The following is a 24,502-nucleotide window of genomic DNA, read 5'->3' on the forward strand; positions in this document are numbered from 1 at the left end:
CTGCAAGTGCCACCCACACCGTAGGCGTTGTGATGAGGGTGGTGAAAGACATGTTCTGTCTCTCTGTAGCTGATCCTTCAACACGATAATCTAAAAGTTTACTAAAGGTTAGGATGTGACATTTGAGGGAACCGAATGCAGAGGTATGAGAAGGCATGAGAAGTCCAGAGGTCTTTGTCTGATGTGAAACATGACAGCAACAGGCCGAGCACAGCTTTGTACAGAAATTACACATAAAAAGAGTTCAGCCCACTTGGAAGTTGCCATGTTTTGGCCTAAAGGGGAACTCCATTGATTATATACATCACAGTGTGTTAACAGGTCTGAGGAGCACCAGAGAGAGGGAGGTGCTGAAATCTAGTAAACTGCATCAAGTGAGGTCGCAGCTATTGTCAGTCAGTGGCATTTATTCTTGTCGTTCAACAAGTCAGGTTGCTGTACTTTACGAGGAAGATATTTTGGGTTCGGTTCATGTGTTGTATGTTTCTTTGAAACCACACACACACACACACTAACTTCCTGGATCACCGACATTTACTGAAAGTATCTGCAGGAACAGTTTGCAGTGTATGTGCACACTTTGTAACAGGTGCTCGTACTCAGTTCAGTCGCTCAAAAAGACACGTTTATTGAGAAAGCCTTTATTCACATACTCTCGGGCCATCAAGGTGCACTTTGAAAACAGAGAACAGTTTGTTTGCTGTGACTAACAGTTGTGGAAAGTGACAAAGTACATTTACTCAAATACTACATGTAAGTACAATTTTGAGCAACTTGCACTTAGTTTGAATATTACTTAAGTACTTGGTTTTACTACATTTGTAGATACACTGTAGTTGCTGATATTTTTCAGAGTAATATATTACATGAAAATATACAATGGTGAAAACCAGCTGTTTCCAACCTTTTTCTTTTCTGACCTCTAACATCAAAGCAGTGTCTAGTCGGGGCTCCGTGTCACATTTCAGACATCTACGTGTCGTTAGCAGTTCCAACAAAGACACATTTCCTCCGTAAACTTCTCAGATTTGATTTAAATAACTGTTCAATTTATCCAGCATTTGACAAAAAAAAAAAAGATAAAAGCCCCAAAACTGCAAACAGATTTGTGTATCAAAACTGTATTTTCTTATTTCCTCCTAAGTAACTGTACTGTCCAGTTTTCTGCAGAACAAGTACTTTTACTTCTGATACAAGTACATTTTAATACTTCCTGTACTTTTATTCAAGTCAAATGCTTGACCTCAACTCCTTTTAGCAGAGTATTCTTACACTGTTGTACTAGTACTTTGACTTAAGTACAGGATATAAATACTTCATCCACCCCTGTCATTTCTTTTCTCGCTTTGTATTCCAACTGTCAAAATTACTGACGGCACTGCCAACATAACAGCAAAGAGCTGGAACAAAAGGGCAGTTTTTTCCAAGCAGATCGTTCTAGTCACACAGTGCCAGCCAGGTACACACCCAGCCACCTGTGACTCGACGGCTTATGCATCACATTTCTTAGCAAAACATACATTAAAATAAAATAACGAGGGCACGCTTTCATAACTCCTCTCACTGTACTGATCTGGGGAAAGTCTCCAGTGAGGTATAAACAACATGAAAGTCTTCACATTTACAATATTAATCTTTCCAGTGGCTGAAGTGAAAACATGAGAGGAAGTATCTCTCAGTGGGAAAAAAAAAAAAAAAAGACACATTTAACTCCACAATATGGGGACCTCCCCCAACCCCACATAACACTGAAAGCTTGTTTTTTTTACTGTTCTCAGTTTAACAGACCTACTACCAGTGGAACAAAGTGGAATAAACAACACATGACAAAAATAGAGACAGAAAGACTGCATGAAGAAAGTGACAAGGGATGTTTTTCTAAGGCTCTCCAGTAGTTCACGATAATTTGAATCAACAGTGTTGATTGTTATTATCTTTACTACAATACTGTTCATACTGCACATTGCTCAGAAAGTTGTCACTTGCCCCATGAAACCATTTCACAGTATATAACATTGTAAGGCTTAAAAAGCAACAAAAAATATGCATATATGTGCATTTTAGCAAGAGTGACAAGGATTGTTTGATAGTTCAAGGCATTTAGTGGCAGGACCTCTGAGGTTGTTATACAAAAATTTGCATCTCCAAATATGTAATAAATATTAAAGTTACACAGAAAGTGAATTATTTATTACATTATCTTACTAAAAAGGCAGAACAGTTTAAGTCGTAAAAGCTACGTTTCACTGCTTAACTTTAAACTGATTTACAGTTAAATGACAAAAAGAGAGGTATGAGACTCACGAATCTTTCATATAATTCACCAAATATTCTATCACAACAGAACAAACAACAGTCAAATATTGACCACATGTAGACTGCGAATACACCTGCTATAATACAGATAGAGTAAATAGTTTTGTCTGATGTATTTTCTAATGTAAAACCAACAATATAAAAACACTATACTTGATCAGAGTGAAATATTCATATGATGATTACCTGATATAAAAATTCACAGTTGACAGACTTGACAGTTTCACCTCAGGGCTCCCCTGGACTCAGCTTGAGAGGGGACAGACTGCCATTACCGCTTTCCTCTACTGGCCTCCGCCACGACTCGTTTTCTGAAAACAAACATTTAAGGACAATTAATGAAAAAAAAAATATTCACAACACTCCGTATATCCTTGATTTCTGGGCATATTTGGCACAAACCCTAGAGGGAAGGGGCACAGGAGGGCGATTTCACGTGAACCGCTCAAAAATAAGACAGAAAAAAACAAAAAAAGAACATTCATATGCAAGAAAAATGCATTTCAATTTAGCATGTGCAAGGAGTTTAATGGTCAAATGAATAAACTGAAGGCCTTACTTGCTTTCTTGCTGAGATTTAGATAAATGAGAAGATCATTGTAATAAATGTTAAGGTTACACAGAAAGTGGTTATTTGCATCTGCAATATCTTTCAGGAAATATGAAGCTACAGCCCGCAGCCGGCTGGCTTGGCGTCGCCCAATGACGGGAAACAGACAGCCAGCCTGCCTCTGTTCAAAGGTAATACAATGAGCCTACCAGCACCTCTAAAATTCATTAATTAACGTGTTATGGTCTTGTTTGTTTAACGTGTGTCAGACCAATTCTGGCCGGGAGCATTGAGTCCCTGGAGTCCCTGCAACATACTTTGTACTGCTGGTGTTCTCTCCATGTAGGGAGCCACGTGCAGCCTGCAGGTCACAGCGGTCAGTACAAGCAGTCCAACGATTCCAAATATGAGGAGGACCATACCTGAATGAGACAAGCAAGCTACAGGTCATTTAATATTTCTTTTGAATCCCAGGTTGTGTCATCAGAAGACAGCAGCAAATGTTTTACCAATGTGGTTGCCTGTGTTTGAAGGATAGGAAGGCTGTCCTTTGTCTTTTGGGGTGACGGTGGGTCCTGGAGCATATGTGGTAGTAGTAGTGTGAATCTTCTGAGTTTGGGCCCCCTCATGTGGACGGTGGGATATCAAGCGTGTGATGAGAGACACAACTTTGTTTGATGTGGTGGGCGTAGTGACAAAAGTGTTACTCTTCGACTCCTCGTTACAGATGGCATCTGAGGTCTTGGTTCCATTGACACTCACCCCTGCTGATTTGCATCTAGAATGAACGATACAAAGTTAAGCTGTGAAAAACAAATATTTTCTAAAGACATTGTTGAGATTGCATTTTTAATCTAATTCATGTTTTTGAAAAATGCAATAAAACACTGGACATACTCTTTCCATTTCTGACAGGGCGAGTCGATGGACGTGCTGAAATATCCATTGGGACATTCTGAACATTCTGGAGATTCTGGAGAGGACAAGGAATGAATCATTAAAAAAAAAAAAAAAAAATTTTTTTTTTTAGCTTTGACATATTTCATGCAGCTGTGTAATCCATCTCAGTACCTCCCCGTTTTAGTCCAAATCCAATGTCACATTTGCAAGTGGAGAAATCAGTGTCACTGGGAATAAATCCTCCACGGCACTCACATTTGGTGTCTGACTCCTTCGTGCACTTCTCTTTAATAACACTTCCTGATGCTGCAACAAAAAAAAAATAAATAAATCTCTGCCTTAAAGACAGACTGAGACTTGAAAAGCAACCACTTCATTTGGAAAAAAAGAAGCCTTCTTCTTCTTCTTCAGGAGAAAGTGAAACACATGCTGTATGAACCAATTTAATGCAAACCTTTGGATCTATGAACAGTTTCATTTGTAATTATGTAGCCTGAGAGTAACATGTAGGCCTGGGCTCATCAGCTATTTCTGCTTTTACGGCTAGCAAAGCGGGGGGGTCAGCACTATAAATGTGAAAATCTGTCACTGACTGAATGATGAAGTTACACCTTTGGTTGGTTGAGAGAATCGTGTTAAGATTTGGTTCTGTGACTGTTCATATATGAGAAAATTCGAAATGCTATAACGTCATAAGAGCTGACTTTACTGTGAATTTTAGCCCATTAAAACAATTCGAAATGTGACAGGGTCATGGTCAGGGGCATCCTGAACAGGAATCCACTGAAAGTTTTGAACTTCTTAAGGAATACATCTGATGGCTGTTCAAATATTCAGAACTGATGAGTGTGAGAATGTGATTTGAGCTGCCTTTTCCTTTAATTATCGCACAAACTGCACATTAAAATAACTCCACGTGGTAAAGTCTGGGTCATCATGAAATTACATCGGAAATTTCAGCAAACCTTTTAAGAGAAAACGTGGATGAAAGTTCAAGTATTTCATGTACAGCAAAGTTCAGTGATACTACTTAAATGGGATTAATGGAACAGGAACCATTGCGCTTCTCAGCAAAGGTATCATGGAAACGGTTTCATCAAATGTGGACTTGTTTGGCGACGTTTGAGAGCTATTTAATAAATCGTGTATTTTATAATGTATTTATTTGGTATTTAAAATGTGATAAATGGTGGTTTCGTCCTCTTGTGGCCGCTCCAAGCACCGGTAACGTAACAACAATGATAGACACGCTTCAGAATCCAAGCGGCGGGTGGCTTGACCGGCTTTACGCACACGACGGCTCACCATATCACAGCACATCATATGTGGACAGATGCGCACGGAGACACTACGATGTTCACCAAGAGGGGATGAATGTAAAAACAGCATAAAACCTACTGCTGTGAGAAGAGGAAACGATAGCATTACGCGCGGCCTGCATGCGCCGGGAGCGCACAGGTAACGCATCCTGACAAAACGCTCGATGCAGTTAAGCCGTTGAGAAATGAGAGACATCCGCAAGGGAGTTAGTAGACATTTAGAACAGGTCGTGAGCTCTCTTTCAAATCAAACATGTTAAGATATGAGTGGAAAGTATTGGTTTTGCACCTGCATTTGTTACTTTTTTGTGTAACTTCAACACTTACCCGTATCACACCTTCTGCATACCATGCACTGCTTGGAGTCACTTTCTACAGGCTGGTAGTATCCACTGAGGCATTCCTCACAGCCATTGCCGCTACGAGTTATTTTTTGACCTTCAATGAATTCAGTGTCAACAAAAACAATGCACTTTAGCATCGTGAGAGCATATACAAAGCATATGAAGAATATGAGGAAGCTGTATAGCTAGAGACGGAAGTATCTTATGTTACATACAGGCCGTGATATAGAATGAGGAGGGAAAATTGTAGTGCAGTACAAGAAACTCATACTTTACCTTTTGGGCAAGTGATTGCATCCAAATGAACAACGAATCCATAAAAAGTTAAAGTGAATATAAGCAGCTTGAGCAGAACCATGTTCAGTTCTTGAGCGGGGACCAGTGCTGCTTCCTACACAGTCTGTCACAGCAGAGAGAGAGTGAGAGACCACAGACCGTGAGGGACTCACCTTTATAAAGATGATCCCACGCCAGTTGAGAAGACAGTGGCTCATCGCGCATTTTTCACCTTTTTCTTTTACATATGAGATGCTCAGACGTGTAATGTATTATAATGTCTTATTTGTGATACTTCTAACGGCAATCAAAAAGCATGAAAATTAGGAAAATAATGAGGATAATAAGTTGCACTTTGTATATTGAGACTCTTACATTATTCCTTCTATGTGTTATCTGTTGTAGGATTTGAAGGGATTTTTTAAATGAACGGAAAATCTCTACTTAGTTTTGTTTTGTTTTGTTTTTTTTGTAAAGGTACTGTTTCAAAGGTCAAGAAAGAACTTTCACACTCAACATTTTTAATTCATCTAATTTGTTATGTTGTGATTTATTTTTTAAAAAAAGTTTTCTTTTTCAAAATGTTGTAAACAATAAACTGCAAACTTGTTTTTGTCTCTGTAAAATGATCTTGAAGTTAAAAATACAAATTTTATACAACAGACGTGCATGACATTTTGGTAAGAAAACAGTCACAGCCTCTCAAAGAAAATCTCATCATGATGAGCAGACTGGGGATCATGATGAAGGAGGGAAAATGTGTCTTTCTACCAGGCACCTGTTAAACACTCACTAATTAATTATATGGTAACCCAGTTGTTCAAACAACCTTTATACTTCTGACTCAACTTTGAACTAAAATGTAGGTTTTGATGATGGTACTTAGCAGATGATGAAATACATGAGTTCATTTACATGATATGAAATAAATAATCTACATTTTGTATCTATATTAAGCTGCACTTTATTCATTATATAAACAGACATCAAAACTGTTGAAAATGATAATAATATTTCATCTGTCCAGCAGCCGACTCCATCATTAAAAAGTCTAGGGAACAGAATGTTATCATCTATTAAGAAATACAGCTTTTGGGCCATTCTAGCATGTTTATCAACCTTTATCTGGGTTTTTTTATTATTATTTTTCTTTCGGGACTAATAGGAAAAAAGGTAAGACCTGTGGTTAGCTTTCGGAAACTGTGGGGCTTTGTATTGTTTTGCTGGTAAGAACGTGGTCTTGTACCTTTGGACTCGAAGAAACCGAAAACAGACAGAAAAAATGACATGCTCTTGATTAGTCTGCGAGATACAACCACACAAATGCCGAGAGCTACTTCCTTGAACAGATGTTGAAAACGCCCCTGCCCAACTTATAGCTGGCTGCCGTTCTGTGAAATTCAGAAGAATCACCAAAATTTTAATAAGTTTAAATTCAAGGAACTGCTTTTAATCCTGTATACAAAATTAACATGAACCAATTGAGTAAGCTGAAAGAGGGGGCTCAAAAAGTTCAAAGGCAATTTCTATATGTGCCGATGTTTATCAGTGGAGAAGAACATTGTTTGTCTCTAATTGCAGTTTTTTTTTCACCAAAGTATCACTAAAAACAGTGTGCAGGAAAGAAAATTTGCTCCGGAGTCAAAGCTTCGAAAGCAAACCAACTCCGAGACAAGTTTCACTACATGTCAGGAAAGTAGAACTTCAAATAAGTTCTTCTAGTGTCACAACAAAACGTGTTTCCTTCCTTTGTTGCTTGTAATCTTTGGCAAACTTCCATTGTAGCAGAAGTTCATATAAGATCTTATATACCTGTCATTCACCCTCTAGTGGAGAAAGTGTGATAAAGTGCCTTCTTTGGTGCCCTTCCAGTGGAAAAAGCATGATGACATACCCTGTAGGATGCTCTGCCAGTGAAAAAATATGATAAAGTGAACTAATTGATGCCCTTAAAATGGAGAAAACACAATGCAGTGCAGTGTCCTCTATCGTGTCCTTCCAATGGAGAAAATGTGATAAAGCGTGCTCTAGGTCGCCGTTCCAGTGGAGAAAATGTGATAAAGCGCAATAATGGATGCTCTTAAAATAGAGAAAACACAATGCAGTGTCCTCTAGGATGTCCTTCCAGTGGAGAAAACCCGATGCAGTGCATCAAGTTGGTGCCCTTTTTATCTTTTGCCTCTGTCCCTCAGACAGCTTGAGTCCACCACTTTGTCCACCTAAAAGTACTGAAGTTAAGACCGTGACATGACACGATGACACGTGACATGATGTGGCATGGCATGACAATCACATCTAAGAAAATTAGTATTTTTATCATTTATTCCTATTTACAGCTCTACAAATACAGACATGCATGACGAGTTTTATTTTTGTGTCCTTGAATTTAAACATTTTTTTACTGAAGGGACGACTTCAGATGGACAGTACTACATGAGCCTGAAACAAGCCAGCCGTGTGTAGTCTTCTCTCCTTCACTGCCAAAGCGCAGAAAACCAGCTCTGTAGATAATGGGACTACACCCAGGCTAAGGTAGCACAGAAATGAAAACTGAACATTTTCTGTTTCAGCATTGTGAGTAAAATGTAGACTCAGCAAAGATAAAAAAAAAAAAAAACCCTCAGATAGAAAGTAATTGGTGTAGAGTTACCCATCAGGGTTGGTGTTCCGATAAATATGCACAAATTAATGGATATACCGCAAGTATGGTGGCTTCGTCAACCGTCAGTTCCTATCAACTGAAAGATATCTGAGCTGCACACTAGTGACTGTAAAACGAATTCATACACCATGTTTTGTACAGAAAATCTCAGCGTCGCTGATTTTTAAATCTCACTTTCTTTAGATACTGTTAAGAATTATTATTGTAGTATTGAACAACAACCATTTGTGGAGTTTTTCAGTCAACATAGTGCCTTACAATGAAATTTTGCTGTTATGTCAAAATTAAGTCATGTAAGGTCAAGCATAAAAATATGCAGCTTTAAAGTGATATTTCACATCAAAATGTGTTCTTTATTTTGTTTCTGGACGGGCTGAAGGTGTTTAAAAACAACCCCACCTTTTCCCAGCCCAGCTTTCGTGTTCTCTTTTTTTCTTTTTTCATCAGATTTCAAGTAGATTTAAATTACGTTTGTTTCTTACAGCAGCAACAACGTCTGGATGTGGTTAACGTGACGCCTTGCAGTTTCTTTGTGTGAGTACAGAAGAAAAATTAAAACAGAAAAAAATCCCAGGACCCAGACGGCACAGTAGAGGCAATGTTGGTTGATTAAAGGAGGTGTAATTCAATAACATTAGAGTCATTAACCTACTGCTCATATTTTTAAACGTTTTATTTGTTTCAATCCTTCTCAACTAGACTTTAATGATTGACGTTGTTTAATGTCATATTGTCTGTTTCAGTGCATTAGGGAAAATATTTTGAATAAATGTGCTACACTAATAAAATTGGTTTGCTGAGTTGTTGATTTAATGAGCTGTCAGAGTGTGATAAAAATGCAAATTCCAGGTTACAAGACAATTTCCCCTCAGGGATCAATAAAGTATTTCTGATTCTGATCACAGCAACAACTGTTTTAAAATATACAAATATTTAAAGTTATAGAGTGCTGCTTTATATCCAGAACAAGCTACACAGCTTTTAGTAATCTGTTATTCAAAGGCCAATGTTGGAGCTTTTTAAAAATGATGTCTTTATAATAATTGTCCTAAGTTTCATTATGCCTGGTCTTGAATGTGTGTAATTTTCAAGGTATCCAGTAGGTGGAGGTAATAGGACACTTGCTTGAAGTGTTTTAAAAATAGAAGAAGAAACTATTCACGACGCAAATGCTGTAATGCGACATGTCGAAAAACAAGCTGGATGAAATGCGGCACTACTGAGCACTACTTGATGTTGTTTAGTTGTTGATAAAAGAGAAACTGTCACATCAGGCTTTTACCCAGTAAGTGCAAAGCAGTCACTCTCTTTCCGTGTTTCCCCTTTGACGCTTTTTCTAGTGAAACACGTCTTTAATCTTGGAAAAATCCACAGAATAATCTGGTTTTCCTCTGTAAGACAAGGAACTAAATACACTAACCGCATTCCTGTTGCAGCGGGTTTGTCTAGTGATTCTGCCCCAAAAAAGCGATGCTGGTCACCGTTTTCTGCGCGCCGAGGGATCGTCCAGAAACCACATTTGCCCTCGATGTGTCCCCGGAGCTGGAGCTGAGAGACTTTGTAGCACTTTGCGAACTGGAATCAGGAATCCCAGCCGGGGAAATTCAGGTGAGAATCAGGCTAGCTGTAGAGCTAACGTAGCTAATAGCTAGCTAGCTAACTGACTTGCTAGCATGAATCGGACTTTTGCTGTTTTGATGGACGGGGTGTTGCGAAACTTCGGTTATCAACAACAGACAAATTTGTAGACCTGTGACCCCAACGACGACTAACGCTTTCAAACGGTCGGCTTTATCTGTGGGTGGCTGTAGCCTGACCGAAAGTCAACCTAATGGAAAACTAATGAAGCTAACTGTTAAGTAGTTAACCGAGCCAGCACAATTGTTTAGGCTAACGGGTACATGACATTTTACCCAGTAACTTAATAAAGTTGCCGTAAATACTTGCCTCTTTATTTAGCCAAATTTCTAATGTTAACTCGAGATATGGGGGGAAACGTTATATCTCGACAGAGATTAAATCTTGGTTAAAAAACATGTTCAGCTAGCTCAACAAACCGCACAGTTTGCATTGTTATAGATGACGTGCAGTCTGAATAGCATAATTGTACCGTTAACGGCAGAGAAGTGTTTTTAAGTTTATTGGAGACTTGTCGAGCTATCAGAGTTATAGTCCAAAAATACAGGTACATTACGCAATAACCTCAATGCATTCAATAACGTCATGCAGTAAATACTGCCCTCGCAGAGCCTCTGATTAGGGTTTCTTTGAGGTATGACAGACAGATTTACATTCAAGGCTATTAGCTTTTAGGGCAGTAGTTAAGGTTGGAGTGGGGCAAAATAGCATGCCAGTGGCTGAAAGGATCAATCAATTGACAGGAAATTAATTGGCAAATATTTACATATTGTCCACTTTTCTGGTAAAAAGTGTTTAAGTTCTTTCATTTCAACTTATAAACTTTGAGGATTTGATGCTTTTGTTTGTACTTGTTGTACCATATCTTAACCCTTCTGTGCCACTGTTTTTGCTGTAACTACTTAATTTCCTGGTGTGGGATCAATAAAGTCCTATCTCATCTTATCTACAGTGCAGTCCATCACAATCGCGTTAAAAACAGCTTCCAACATTCCTCACCTTCCATTCATAATTAATACAGTTTGGTCTGTGTGAAATATGTTTGTGGGTACAGAAACAGAAAGTGAGTGTGTTAAATAACCATGACACCAGCCAAGTGGCAAGCATTAATATTACTGTGTAGATCTTGCTGCTCCAGTCAGGTAGACTACTGAATTAGCTTGTCAGTGAAACTATATACTATACTATATATAAACTCTATACATTGGAAGAGTTTGCAAAAGCAAGTGCCACCTAATGACTGTGGCATTTTGTGGTCTAATGAAAAATCTTATCTGTGTTAAGCATGCTCAGTTTATCCAGTCATGTGGATTCTGTAATCTTAATATCCACATCACATTCAAAGGAAGCAAGAATCTGTAAATCCTCTGCATGATGGTATAATATCTGTATGTTTTCTATAAACAGATCACGTATGTAGAACAGCACCTAAAAGACCCCACTCGTGCCTTGGGGACCTACGGTGTTAAGGATGGAGATGTGGTGGTTCTTAGGCAAGCTGACAGAAGGCCACCACCAACTCAGCCAGCCTTCCCAGGTAACGCAGGTGCTTGATATGAATCAATGAAAGCTGTTGATGCGAGTCTGTTGCCAAGTTCAAGTTAAGATGCCCATTACTGTGCATTAATGTCCCATGAAATTGCTTTGAGGGCACAATATTCTTGTGTGGTTTGATGTGTTTCCACAAGAAGAAAGGTGATGGGTTGGCTAGAATTGAGAGTTCAAAAATGGGCAAGACAAAAACAATGAAAAGGACACTGATAGGTGACAGTTACTGCTTATTTCATGACTGTTGCTTATATTCACAGCATTGTTCCACATCCAAATACATGAATACATTCATTCAACATATTACTATTACTAGTTTTACTGGTTCCAGTCCCAGTTAGTAAGTCATGGGAGGGGCTGGCTGGTTGCGACAAAACCAGATGAGTCATCAGAAGTATGAGGAAAGTACGTGCAGTTTACAGGAAGAGGAAAGTGGATGTAGTGTGCAGATGAATGCATCATGTACTGTATTTAGTAAGCAAAGTTTTTGTACATGCAAAATGCTAACCTTTCACCCTTTGTCCTTTGTGCTCCTTAGGTCTGCCCCATATTGATTTTCGTTCCATCACAGTCCCTGGCACCTCTTCTTCAACCAGTCAACGTGGTGCCGTAAGGCCGCAGCAACAGGCTCAACAGTCACCGCAGCGTCAGCAGCCACAGCAGCAGCCACAGCAGCAGCACCCGCGCGCCGCACAAACTTCCACGCCGGTGGCCTTTCGCGGCTCCTCTCCTCAGGGGCTGGATGACCCTGCCTTACTCCAGCAGATGCTTTTATCCAATCCACATGAGCTTTCACTGCTCAAGGAGCGAAACCCACCACTTGCTGAGGCCCTGCTGAGCGGAGACTTGGGTAAACAAAAAAGAAGAGCCAGTGATTCCACATGTCACCATTTGTGTTTATGGTCTTTTACTGTTAACCAGATATGAATCGGTCATGTTTGTGTAACGTTCTGTTTCCTCAGAGCGTTTCACTAAAGTGCTGCTGGAACAACAGCAGGATCGAGCCAAGAGAGAGCAAGAGAGGATTAGACTTCTGACTGCTGATCCTTTTGATTTGGAAGCTCAAGCAAAGATTGAGGAGGACATTAGGTATGAAGGCCACAGATTCTGTTGACCACTTGTGATTATTTATAACACAGCATATAACATGTTCAGTTTTACTTCACTAATCAAATATTGTGGTGGAATGATTTGAACATAATGATATTTGTCATTTTAATGACTTTACTATGTAGAACTACTTCAAAGCTAAGCAACTAGTTCACCAAATTTAGATAGCATGTTTTCATTTTTTTGTCACTTACTCTTGGATTTGTGCATATTCCAGGCAGCACAATGTGGAAGAAAACATGACCATTGCAATGGAGGAGGCCCCAGAAAGCTTTGGACAGGTGGTTATGCTGTACATTAACTGCAAAGTCAATGGGCACCCTGTGAAAGCTTTTGTTGACTCAGGTAATGAGCATTAAATCCTGATCCCATTTGTCGTAGTTACAGTTTTCTGGTCATGAACGGGAATGCTACTGAAATGTTGGTGTGCTACATATTGGCCGAGCCCGATTGTTTTTTTTTTGTTTTGTTATAGCAACTGGTACAGCAGTTGCTGTTCTGCCAGCAGTGCCGGGGTTTCTCTCCCCCTCCTCTTGCTCTGTGTGTAGGCAGTCAGTGTATGGATTTGTTGTGTGTGGGACTGACAGGAGGATGCTACTCACTGAAGGACTAGGTCAGTTGTAGTGAGATATTAGCAAAACAGATTACCTACAGAGTACCAGAAACTCAATAAAACACACATGGGAAAGCTTAGCGGCCACTTGGTTGCATATTCGTACAGAATATGGCTAACAGCGATCAGTGACCGACTGCAAGATCATGGTCTTGATTATTTTGCAGCAGACTTAAACCATCATTCTTAATCACTCATTTCTGTCTGCTCAGGAAACATTGATGTTTATTGCACCTCAACATGCTTTTACTTTTTAAATTTCCTCATTGCAAACTTTGTTGTTAGTGACAACAAAGTGACTGTTTTTTCTATCCGCGGGTTGGCATGAAAAAGCATGTTTATGTTGGCTTGAGTTCACACACACTAAAGGAGGAGCATGTCTCTAGCAGTTTTTTTTTTGTTCCCATAAGTCAGTTACAAAAAACTGCATACTAGTCAAAAACTGAGCGTCCTAATCAGATGCTCGACCCACCTCAATAACCTGAGCTCTTTCTGGATATCTGAGCTCCTCACCCTGCCGCTGAGGGTGAGCCGAGACTTGTACCTGTGATCTTTACAACACCAGTATGTATCAGTCAAGATCTGGAACAGGAACATCTTCCTGGAGCACAGAAATATGTGAGACCTTGAAGGGCATTATCCTGCTTTTAATCTTAAGTTTTTCACAAGGCATAACTCAGTTTCCTTGGTAACATCTGTGGGTTTGACTATTACCTGGAACAATTACTACCATCCCACAAGGTTCTTATGCAATGGAAACATCATTAAATCCTCCAGTAAATAGGAGGAAGCTTAGATCCAACTTGGCAGTGGGAGGTGTTTCTAGTCCCCTCAGCTCATAGAACGCTTTGGCTCAGTGATGAGCCAGAAAGCTAAAGTTATGCTATCAAGATTCAAAGTCAATAACATTGCTTACTGTTGACAAAGAGTAAATATATTTTGACAGTATGTTTAACAGCAAGGATCAGCCAGCTATCCAGCCATGCCACTGTCCCCGAATCACTATCAAGATTTTCAGGGACAAATTACAGGGCAGTGTGTTTTGTCGGCTGAAGCCTGAAGTAGCGAGTTGAACAGGGAATGGGATGTGAGATGATGGCTGATGTGATACAGAATAACAGTAATTTCGAGGGGAAGTGTGCTTGTTGCAGCTTGTGCGTTACAGTCGTCATCCTGTGGTGTTCAGAAAACGAGGCATTGAAGGAACACATTCAGTGTTAGAAATAAGATATCCAGCTTTTTTCAAGGTCTGACTCAGGTGGAGCCTGGTTATCTTTTCCACTTTTCCTGTCAGTTATGACTTCAAACACTGAATTGCTGGTCTTGAATGTGGTGTCAGTCATGACATTGAATTCAGTTCAGCGATGGCTGATACTGTTATAGTCCCCCCACTTGGAGTTACACAGCATTGTGTTCCTATCGTCATTACACAGGCCATTTTAGATTTTTGGTTGGGATTAAGCGTTTTGTAGAGCCCAATGTTCTTTGTTTTTTAGGAGCCCAGATGACCATCATGAGCCAAGCATGTGCTGAGCGCTGTAACATCATGCGGCTGGTGGACCGTCGCTGGGCCGGGATCGCCAAGGGAGTGGGCACACAGAAGATCATCGGCAGAGTCCATTTGGGTGGGTGTCGGGTTTTTTCAAGACTTTCCTTAGAGCAGAACTGTATTTTGGCTTTAAAATAAGCACTTCAAAATAAGAATTTGGCTGTAAGGACGTGTGGCTTTGCAAGAAACCTCATCAATGCTAGTTTAACAAACTGACTGGCAGAAATGAAGTCTCCGAACTTCCTGCAGATATCCACAAACTAGCTGAGCGAGTTGTCTGCTGTCTGCTGTACTCATGTAGCTCAGGTCCAGATAGAGGGGGATTTCCTTCCATGTTCTTTCTCCATCTTGGAGGACCAGCCGATGGACATGCTGCTTGGCCTGGATATGCTGAAGAGACACCAGGTGTGAGCTCCTTTTATCTGATCACAGTGTGCAGTACAGTATTGGATTGGAATTAATAAGATAACACAGGGGTTTCCATTTTCTGTTCTCTGTATACTGAATGCACGGCAAAGCTGAAGCATATCTGGGAGCATTACTTGTCCCGTGTTTCTTCTAGTGTTCGATCGACCTGAAGAAGAGTGTGCTTCTAATAGGCACCACCGGCACTGAAACCCGCTTCCTGTCTGAGGCAGAGCTGCCAGAGTGCGCCCGACTGGCATACGGAGCAGAGGGCCGCGAAGACGCCCGTCCAGATGAGATAGCTGACAGAGAACTGGCAGAGGCACTTCAGAGGTCCATACAGGAAAGCGGTAATTAACAGTCTCCCATCTCTGCACTCCAGCCTGTTTTTGATTGGGCTTTTTTCAGCTCAGGTAGAACCACATTTGCATGTGCCACTTAAAGCTTCTTACTCAACCTCATTTATGCAGTCATCTGAATTTTCAGCCACGTGATCCCTTCATGTCATCACCTCAGCAAAATACTGTGCTTTAGAGTAAGATGAGGTCAGGAAATTGAGCGATGTCTGTCAGGTGAATATAAACATATACATAGAGGAAAAGAATATAATTGAGACTTTGGCTGAGATCAAGCTTTTTAGGCTTAAAAGGAAACACTCATGATTCGCTTTTTGCTTGTTTTCTGTATGTAGAGTCTGAGAGGCACTAAATTCCATTAGCTCTAAATGGAGCCATCAGCGCTAATCGTGTCTTATTGCAGTGAGTTCAGCACGGGCTGTTAAACGTTTCCAGAATGTGTGTTGGACTACAGTGCAGATGGATCTCTGAAGGAGTGTGAGAACAGCACTTGAAGCCATGAGGGGACGCGTTGTGCTAATACAAACGTAGGTGGTTATTTATCTGAGGAAGAGGATCTCACACAGACAATGAAATTTAAAAAAAAAAAAAAAAGTCAAGTGAGGTATCAGAGCAGCACTACAGAAATGTATTGCATCTCTCAAGGAGAAACCCGAGCCTTGTTGTCATGATTACAACAGCCTGTAATTGTGAAATAGAAGATCTCAAACGGATTAGAAAATGATGAGAGGAAATGCTTTGGTGATTAACACACTGTTTTAACGGGATTAATGTATTGACAGAAAACTGCTTGGGTCCAAGCTTTACTTCAGACATGGCATGCTTTTCATGTGCATACTTGAACATTGACTAAAAATGTCTCCACACTGTTCACATACTAATGACAAAACCATCAACACTGCTAAGCGAGCTTAACAACTCCCAGCGTGTCAAACCAGATAGTTAAAGATGGACCGGGAAGCGTGAGCATGGTGATGTCAGTCAAATGGCGACCACTGTCATAGTCATGTTTTCTGTCCTCTGATTTGTGCTAATAGTGGTTGATGGTGTCATGTCATCTCAGTGTTTTGGCATTATGATGATATTTTGAGTGAGGTGATAGAAATCTGTCAACCGTTCAGTCATTGTGTTTATATAGCTACGCCTTACATCCCACCATTTCTCTGAGTGTGTTTGGCCATTGTGGTCAGTGCTGCGGGTAAATGGGCAGAACTGATCATGGCGAGATTGGATTTTGAGATGATGTTAGCGTCCACGTGATGAAGTTTAGCAGGCATTTAATTTACTGGATTAATACGTCACAGACATTCTTGTCTGGTTATATTATCCACATTATGATCGTCGAATCATGTAAGTGTTTCCCTTTAATGCTTTTCAAGGCTCACATTGACATTCGTGTTATAGCCATTGATACATTTAGTCTTTGTTATTGCTTCCATTGGCCAGTCACGTCCAGTGAAGGCTGAACATTGCTAATGGAACAAAACGTTGCAATGAATTAAGGCTCATGTTGCGGTGCAGCAGCCTCGTTGTGGAATAAGCCAGTCCTCCACTAGAGGAGAGGCATCAATCAAATAATTTTGGTCTTGATTAACTGACTTTTATCGAATGTTCTGCTGATGTGACCACAATTGAGCTTTCTGAGGTTCAGTGGCAGGGTGTGTGATTACGCTGTGACCTCTCTCTCAGCACATAGGCTCAAGTTGTTTTTGGATGACACTTTTCACATCTGTGCGTGTGAAAAGGCAGATAAGTTGGTGCATGCTCTGTGTGTGACTGCTAACTTTCTCCGTCCCTTTGCATGATGTGTGTGGTGTGTGCCCTAACCCCTGAGCAGGACAGCACTGATGCATTTGGAGACAGCTGGAGAGGGCCCTACCAACCAGGTACTGCAAATTCACAAGTCCATTGCCAGTGCTAAGTCCATTGCTATTTATGTCTTTTATTTTGCTGTTATTTTGCTGCTGGATTGGTTAATTGATGTTGTACTTTTGTTTGTACTTATTCATGTATTTATTCTGAATACATATAAGTGTTAAAAAGAGGGGAAAGTAGCACAAATAACGAATTATGTGCAGCGGGTATTCAGCAAGTTTCAGTGAGGAAATTTGTGTTCTGGGTTGTTTTCTCAGATGTTATTAAAATGCATAATGCTTCCAGACTGGGTCCACACGAATTCCAGCTGTTTAATTCACAGTTATATTTTCTCTTACAATAGACACTGCAGATGGACAAACTACCTCACGGCAGCCCCCACCATTTACATTACCCAGAACCTTACACCAAATGTCCTCATCCACCTCCCCTTCCCAAAGTCCTTCCTCTGGCCAGCCCCAGGCCCTGGATCGCTCTCAGTCTGCCCCGGCCGCCATGGAGCAGACCTCAACACCAGGGCTGTGCCAGGACCTACTTGGCCTCCAGGAGCCTCCTCTGCCGTCATCCCTAGTAGAGGATTCTGGTTCTACACCTCATCAGGTCGACCCTCTGCCTGTTCAAAGCAACTCCAAAGTGCCCCCTGTACCTAGTACTTCAACAGACATCCTCCGTACATGCACCCCTCCTGCAGACGCGACTACGGTATCCCAGGGGGGTGAGGTACAGCCTGGAGCCACAGAGGGGGTTGCTGAGTCAGACGAGGTGATGAAGAGCTCCGTGCTCCCCCACCCAGAGGAACTTTCCCCCATTCAACCCATGGAGCAGGAGGCGACTGAGTCTGACACAGCTAATGCCACAGAAGCCTGTCCCAGTGATCCTAGCCGATCCGACTCGGTTGAAATGGAGTCCCCCACTGCCTCCCAGGGCGTGGTGTCCTCTGAGAGGGACCAGCCTGAAGGAGAGCACTGCTCCAGCTCCGAGAGCATCCCCTCGCTGGCGGCCGCTCTGATGGAGCTTCACGAGCTGCTGGTGTCCAACAACCGGGCCCAGTCCCAAAACCGCAGCGCCTCCTGCTCCCCCTCACATCCATTTAAACAGGAAACAGACGAAGTGGCCCTCGAGCCATGCACACCGACACCGGAAAACACCCAGCGTATCCCCTCTACTGCCATCACAGCCAGTGCAGAATCAAGCGATGCCAAAGCCAACCATGCTGCTGCTGTGTCTGATGAGGGACCATCTAAGTGTCTTGTGCCTGACCTCTCTGGCCAGGATGAGCATCTGGGCGGAGACACAGCAGAGACTGTGGAGGGACAAGGACCACCACAGAGTCCAGATGACTCCGGGGAGAGGAGGGCAGATAGCCGAGGGCAAGATGAAGCCAATAACATCAGCATTTTTCAGCCTGAGCCAGAGGTTCCTCCTGATCCTGCAGGGGACCTGGAGTTCAGGGAGCCTCCTGAGGGGCAGCAGGGGAGAGGGGTTGCAGACGGACGAGCCTCCGGCACCAACACCCCAGACACTGTGGGCCTCCAGACTGAGCACACTTTTCTCAGCCCTCTGTCCATGGCCGTGGGCTCACCCGAGGAAGTCTCGAGCAGCTCGTCCCCCTCTTCTCCTCCTCTTGCTCAGGCTCCCCAGCTTCCATCTCCAGCTCCTCCTCTCCCTTCTCCGCATCCCTTTATAGAACAATTTCCAGCTGAGCACATCCAGAGAATCCAGGCAGCAGGGTTCTCTGCGATGGAGGCTGCAGAGGCACTGGAAAGAGCCCATGGGGTTGTGGAGCTAGCTCTGCTGGCACTACTAGCCCGCAGTATCACTGTGCCCACCTAGACTCATAACTAGTCATACGAGTCCCCAGCCTCCCAACTCAGCATCTGTCTTATTTATACCTTGTTACTGACCCAGACGTCTCAGTCCCTCCTTGGCAGGGAGCACGTATAAACACAGGGAAATGCTGTCTCTTGGTTTGTCGCACAGAATATCCAAGAGCAAACAGGACAACTGGTAATACTTTTCTGGATATTGCAGATATGTGAGGTGTGTTTGCATGCAGATGTTTTGGGTGCCCACCCATTTCATTGGTTTTTAGAGATTTGGTATGGTAGATTGATTTTCTTGTTTTTTCGTCCAACATTGACACATTATTAAAGGCCCAATGTATGATTGATTCTTGAACCATTAAACATTACTATAATTTCCCCTTTGATCTGTCATAAAATGATTCTCGTTTCAGTTGTGGAGCATCAATAAAAAAAAAAAAAAAAATGGAGTAGCGTTGCTCCTGCTCTCCACCTCATAGTAACTCTGTAGATCATTCAGCGCAAATATTGCAGCAGTTTGCTGATAAATAAAGCATCATGTTGATTTTTCTGTTTTTAGGCCCTTCAATTATATATCAGAGCCCAATGATGAGAAGCTACATTGTGGGAACTGCTGCAGTTTAAGAAGGGTTGATCATTTTTGATCAAGTTTACGATGAATTTCTCCAGATAAGTGGATACCCCGACATACACAGCCATTATCACTGAAATATCAAGCGAGCCACAAGCGTGCTTGTCGACGCATGATCATAGATGGCATTTTTTGGTTCAGTATCTGAATTACAGAAGGTATCTTGTACTGTATGTATCATTCTCTACAGTTTGAGAGCTTTGCCATGTGTAGATTACAAAGTGTTTGTAGCTCCTGTTCAGAAAGTCCTTTTATTTTGTGTCAAATCATCAGTGTGTTCATATCCTTTAAAAACACCCATTTTCATTTTGTAATCTGTTAGGATATGGCCATTTATGCCTGTCAAATGTTTTGTCAGTACATTATATATCAAGTATTTTAATGGCTTTATTTCAGTCATATACCAACAATGTTCAGGCAGATTGAATTATCTACTTTTATCTTGTATGAAATTTTAAATTGAAAATAAAATGGAACTAGTATTTGTACACAGTGTGCGGATTTATTTTTTGCTTCCTGTAAATAAGTGTGGTGTGATTAGGGCTGCATTTTGATAATTAAGCCATCCTCTAATTGAGTGATCAATTGTTTTCTATACATGCAGAAGCAGAGAAGAAGATCATACTCCAAAGCTGACTTCTGAAACTTGGGTATGTCAGAGCTAGTTTTTGTGTCCCGGTTCCACACTACATGCTAACTGTCTTACTAAGCAAAGAAAACTCAATGTGCACAATTGTCTTGTACAACAGGAAACAAACAGGAAATGCTGCAATACGTGCACCAATGCATCACCTTGCAAATGTAGTTTCAAGATGTTTTTCCAAAGATCAAGTATGCATACAGACTTTTTTTTGAATGTTTTGCCGCTGTTCACTGAAACTTAAGATGCAGTTATTGTTTTCATTATCAATCAACCAACCAATTATTTTCATGATTAATCATTTGGTGTATAAAAGTCTGAAAATAGTGAAAAAATTGAATTTCCCAAATCCCAGGGTGACACTGACAGCAAAAATAAAATCCCTAAAACACCCAAATATTGCCTTTGACACCATAAAGGACAATGAAAACCAGCAATTCACTATTCAAATTTGGAACTGGGACACAAGTCGAGTTTGTCAGAGCCTTGAAAAGGAGCCACACCTGGTTCTAGTTTTTGTGATTGCTGCTGTGTAAAGCTCAGACTGTAGCCTTGTGTGAGAGACCAGCTCCAGACTAAAGCATTCAATGGCTCAACATGATTGTGGAGATGAGAACAGCCAGTGTTCAAGCAGTAGCATTATCTCTAACCTCCACCCATCCCTTGGAAATAGTCATCCAGTGAATCATTTGTTATCACAAATACAAACCATGAAGCTAGAGCAGCTTTCTTCAGGGTTTCCTCTGGAAACCAACAGTATGTCAGACACTGGAGGCCTTGATGAGAGCAGGGACTCCCTGAGCCAGCTGGAGGATTGCAGGTAAGGACCGCATGGTGCATGTAGAAAAGTTAAGTAAACATTATATGTAGGATTATGATGATGAAATGTCTTTTTTTTTTTTTTAAGTCCTCCCACAGACATGTCATCAGCCCTCAGATCAGTGGCCTTAATGTGCACATTGGATTTGAAAAAAATGCACTTATCTGTTCCCAAGCTGTTCTCAGCGCTGAGACTTGTGGAGGAAAATCCAACTTTGTCTCCATTAGATGATCGGGATAAAAGTACAGAAGGGTAAGGGAGGCTGCAAATCTTTGTACTTTAAGTAATCTCTGTACTTTGAACTAAATGTGGCCTGCTCAAACCCAGGGCAGCAGATCCAGCTGAGGAGAAAGTCTTGAGTGCATCATTCCAGTCAAAGTACATTGATTTTTGTAAGTTTACCTTTCTACTTCAGCTTCGTCAGTCATTGAGTAATGATTAATTATTTACAGTAATGTAAAGTGCACTGTCTTCTGCTCTGCAGTCCCCCTGTATCAGGACTACTGCCTGCAGGCGCTGAAAGAGGATCTGCACAGACTGAACAAGAGTTTTGTGTCTGAACTGATCGCACCCCAGTATCTACAGGGTCTGCAGTCACGTCTCAGCCCTCACTGCCACTCTGTGGCTGCATCCCCTCAGTTAAACCCTCCTGAAGCGACTCCATCCTCACCTCCTCACCCAGTCAGGGTGACTCCATGTACCCTTTGGCAAGATCTAGATGAGGTGAAGGCGTCTGGCCTGCTGAGCAGTTTGACAACCAGAGAGATTCGCCTTCAGGAGGTGTGAAATGTTTTCATAATTCACGATTTAGTGAATTGACATCAAAATCACAATCAAATGTGAACAAGACAAGACTTCTTGCATTACCTGGCTCAACCTGCTGCACCCATGTCAGCATGTTGATATGTGTGTCACTGCTGGATATGTAACCTTTACCATGTTAGCATTTTTAGCACTTCAGCATCTGTAGTTTGCATTTTATACACTAAAATGTAGCATGCAACTTGCAGGGTGTAGCATTGACATTTAGCATGTTAGCTTGAAATGTTCACCTTAATCTCAAAGTACAGTTTGTAGGCTGTGCTCGTCTTCAGCCTCAGCCTTCCCTTATAATTATAATGAATTTATAATTAGTGTGACAGTGAGCGAGTCAGCTGGAAAAATCATTTTCTCATTTTCTTCCTCCAAAGGCAATGTTTGAGCTGATCGGCTCTGAAGCGTCTTACCTACGGAGCCTCGGAGTTGCTGTCAATCACTTCTATGCGTCGAAGGCACTGAAACAGACCCTGTCTCAAATGGAGCATCACGTTTTGTTTTCCAACATCAGCCGCGTGATGGCAGCCAGCGAAAAGTGAGACATTTCTAATATCTCAAATTTAACTGGTCGTGGAGATGTTTATGCTGAGCTGGTGTCCCGGCTCTTCTAGGTTTCTTATGGCTCTGGAAACTCGACTGGGAGAGAGTGTGTTACTGTCTCAGGTTGGAGACATTGTGCTTCAGCACTGCCCACAGTTTCACGGCCTCTACGTGCCATATGTGACCAACATGATGTACCAAGAGGCCCTCGTCAACCAGCTGCTGTGAGTCTCTGTTCTGCACTTGATACGTCCAACCCCGACTTTTCACACATCTCACATCTCTTCCTCTTTCAAGGCAGCAGAACCGAGACTTTCTGTATTCGATCAGGAAGCTTGAGAGTGCGCCAGTGTGTCAAAGACAGGGCCTCAAGTCATTCCTCATCCTTCCCTGCCAGAGAATCACTCGTATTAAACTCATCCTAGAGGTACAGCTTTGAATCATATGCATTCACATGTGTATTTTTAACTTCTTGTGACGTGTTTCAGAAGTCAGCTCAGGCTTCCATTGGGTTTTCTTTCATTACAGAGCATCCTGAAACTGACCGAGCCGGGCTCTGACTCAATTTTAAATCTCGAAAAAGCAATCAAAGCCATTCATGAGGTAATGATGTTTCACTTTCAGGCGTTCAGATCTGTGAATTCACACTGAGACAAAACTGAACAGGGTAGTGAGGTAGTTACTGGAAGCGAGAGTATTGTGGTGGTGCAAGTTATGTTTGAAAAAAAGCTGAGCAAGAATTACATTTAAATCACTGTGAAAATGGAAAAACTGGTATCACTATCTGCTCTGAATAGATAGTGACAGACTGCGACAAGGGAGTCCGAAAAATGAAACAAATTGAGGAGCTGGTCTGCCTGGAAATGCTGCTGGATTTTGGCAAAATTAAGGTGACAACTTTATTTTTTTTTCTCTCTCATTGTAAGATTTCTACCAGTCTTTATAACAGACTTGATTCGGTTACGTAACTTGCAGATGGCAATAAATTCTGACTGCCTCTTCCTCCCTCCAGTCAGTTCCTCTGGTTGTAAGTGGGCGTTTTCTGGTGCACCAGGGTCCTGTGAGACAGCTGACTGTGGAGGCTGCTTACAACGCAAGACTGTCCTTCATCAGTGTCTACCTCCACCTCTTCAACGACCTGTTGCTCATCTCCTCGAAGAAGTACTTCACATACACTTGTGTTGCAAAATGAGGCGACTGCGAATGCTTACTTTTCATTAACGCATTAAAAGTCATTTAAATTGTCTGATCAAAGTAAAGGCGTTACTTCTGCAGCACAAAATATTTTATTTGTAATGATGCAAACCAGTAAAGCCTTTACTCGTAATTATGACCCGTGTCAGCTGACTGACTGTCTCTCTGCGTCATGCCAGGGATCAGAGGTTCACGGTTGTGGATCACGCTGAATTCCCCACACATGTGCACCCTGAGCACCTGAAGACTGAGGTCCTGGGTCTCCCCCCAGACTCCTTCCTGTTACATCTCTCTAAAAGTCAAACCGGACAACCGACCGCCATGATACTTGTCACACATACAAGGTACGAGTGATCTATACATTTTAAATGACTAGTAAATCTCCTTTCGCAGCACGTCATCCATCTGTCATTCTGGGTTTCGTTTTTTTTTTAATTGCAGGTCAGATAAAGAGGTGTGGATGAAGGCACTGTCGTCTAAACAGTGACTGGAAACATGATTATGCTTTTTGATTTTATGCATCAAAGTAGGGGTCATTTTAACTTGCACATTACTAATATATACATTTTGATTATCA

At 41.6% G+C, this 24,502-nt stretch overlaps 3 protein-coding genes across 7 annotated transcripts; 2 read left to right on the forward strand and 1 right to left on the reverse strand.

Moving 5' to 3' along the window:
- Positions 1-2,404: 2,404 nt before the first annotated feature.
- Positions 2,405-5,787, reverse strand: LOC143335072 (tumor necrosis factor receptor superfamily member 4). Its single transcript, XM_076754195.1, has 7 exons — positions 5,706-5,787; positions 5,413-5,523; positions 3,938-4,072; positions 3,764-3,839; positions 3,376-3,644; positions 3,184-3,288; positions 2,405-2,627 (listed from the first exon to the last, which is right to left on the reverse strand). The coding sequence occupies exons 1-7, from the start codon at positions 5,785-5,787 to the stop codon at positions 2,545-2,547; spliced, it is 861 nt and encodes a 286-aa protein (XP_076610310.1). The 3' UTR covers positions 2,405-2,544.
- A 3,754-nt stretch (positions 5,788-9,541) lies between these two features.
- Positions 9,542-20,403, forward strand: ddi2 (DNA-damage inducible protein 2). Of its 5 annotated transcripts, XR_013079294.1 has the most exons (12): positions 9,549-9,652; positions 9,804-9,975; positions 11,413-11,542; positions 12,092-12,403; positions 12,516-12,642; positions 12,881-13,008; positions 14,773-14,901; positions 15,127-15,230; positions 15,388-15,580; positions 17,424-17,472; positions 17,805-18,238; positions 18,526-19,697. XR_013079294.1 is itself a non-coding variant. In XM_076760080.1 (11 exons), the coding sequence occupies exons 2-10, from the start codon at positions 9,838-9,840 to the stop codon at positions 17,432-17,434; spliced, it is 1,272 nt and encodes a 423-aa protein (XP_076616195.1). In that variant the 5' UTR covers positions 9,549-9,652; positions 9,804-9,837; the 3' UTR covers positions 17,435-17,472; positions 17,805-20,403. The 5 variants fall into 5 exon arrangements, 4 of the variants coding, with proteins under 4 accessions (XP_076616202.1, XP_076616186.1, XP_076616195.1 ...); XM_076760080.1 differs by having other exon boundaries at positions 17,805-20,403; XM_076760087.1 differs by having other exon boundaries at positions 9,542-9,975; positions 17,805-19,697.
- A 2,241-nt stretch (positions 20,404-22,644) lies between these two features.
- LOC143331584 (rho guanine nucleotide exchange factor 19) lies at positions 22,645-24,500 on the forward strand. The gene is made up of 7 exons (XM_076748615.1): positions 22,645-22,726; positions 22,803-22,955; positions 23,029-23,158; positions 23,260-23,334; positions 23,529-23,621; positions 23,744-24,269; positions 24,367-24,500. The coding sequence occupies exons 1-6, from the start codon at positions 22,671-22,673 to the stop codon at positions 23,921-23,923; spliced, it is 687 nt and encodes a 228-aa protein (XP_076604730.1). The 5' UTR covers positions 22,645-22,670; the 3' UTR covers positions 23,924-24,269; positions 24,367-24,500.
- The last annotated feature ends 2 nt before the right edge of the window (positions 24,501-24,502 follow it).

The sequence above is a fragment of the Chaetodon auriga genome, chromosome 2, assembly GCF_051107435.1.
Source record: "Chaetodon auriga isolate fChaAug3 chromosome 2, fChaAug3.hap1, whole genome shotgun sequence".
NCBI lineage: Eukaryota > Metazoa > Chordata > Actinopteri > Chaetodontiformes > Chaetodontidae > Chaetodon > Chaetodon auriga.

Coding starts and splice junctions, on each gene's coding strand:
- LOC143335072 (XM_076754195.1), bottom strand. CDS start 5,787: ATGGTTCTGCTCAAGCTGCTTATATTCACTTTAACTTTTTATGGATTC. Junction 3,840..3,937: donor ATTTGGACTAAAACGGGGAG/GTACTGAGATGG, acceptor TGTCCTCTCCAG/AATCTCCAGAATGTTCAGAA. Junction 3,289..3,375: donor AAACACAGGCAACCACATTG/GTAAAACATTTG, acceptor TGTCTCATTCAG/GTATGGTCCTCCTCATATTT.
- LOC143331584 (XM_076748615.1), top strand. CDS start 22,671: ATGGAGCATCACGTTTTGTTTTCCAACATCAGCCGCGTGATGGCAGCC. Junction 22,727..22,802: donor GTGATGGCAGCCAGCGAAAA/GTGAGACATTTC, acceptor CGGCTCTTCTAG/GTTTCTTATGGCTCTGGAAA. Junction 23,335..23,528: donor CAATCAAAGCCATTCATGAG/GTAATGATGTTT, acceptor TGCTCTGAATAG/ATAGTGACAGACTGCGACAA.
- ddi2 (XM_076760071.1), top strand. CDS start 9,838: ATGCTGGTCACCGTTTTCTGCGCGCCGAGGGATCGTCCAGAAACCACA. Junction 13,009..14,772: donor GAAAGCTTTTGTTGACTCAG/GTAATGAGCATT, acceptor TTTGTTTTTTAG/GAGCCCAGATGACCATCATG. Junction 15,581..17,804: donor GAGGTCCATACAGGAAAGCG/GTAATTAACAGT, acceptor CTCTTACAATAG/ACACTGCAGATGGACAAACT.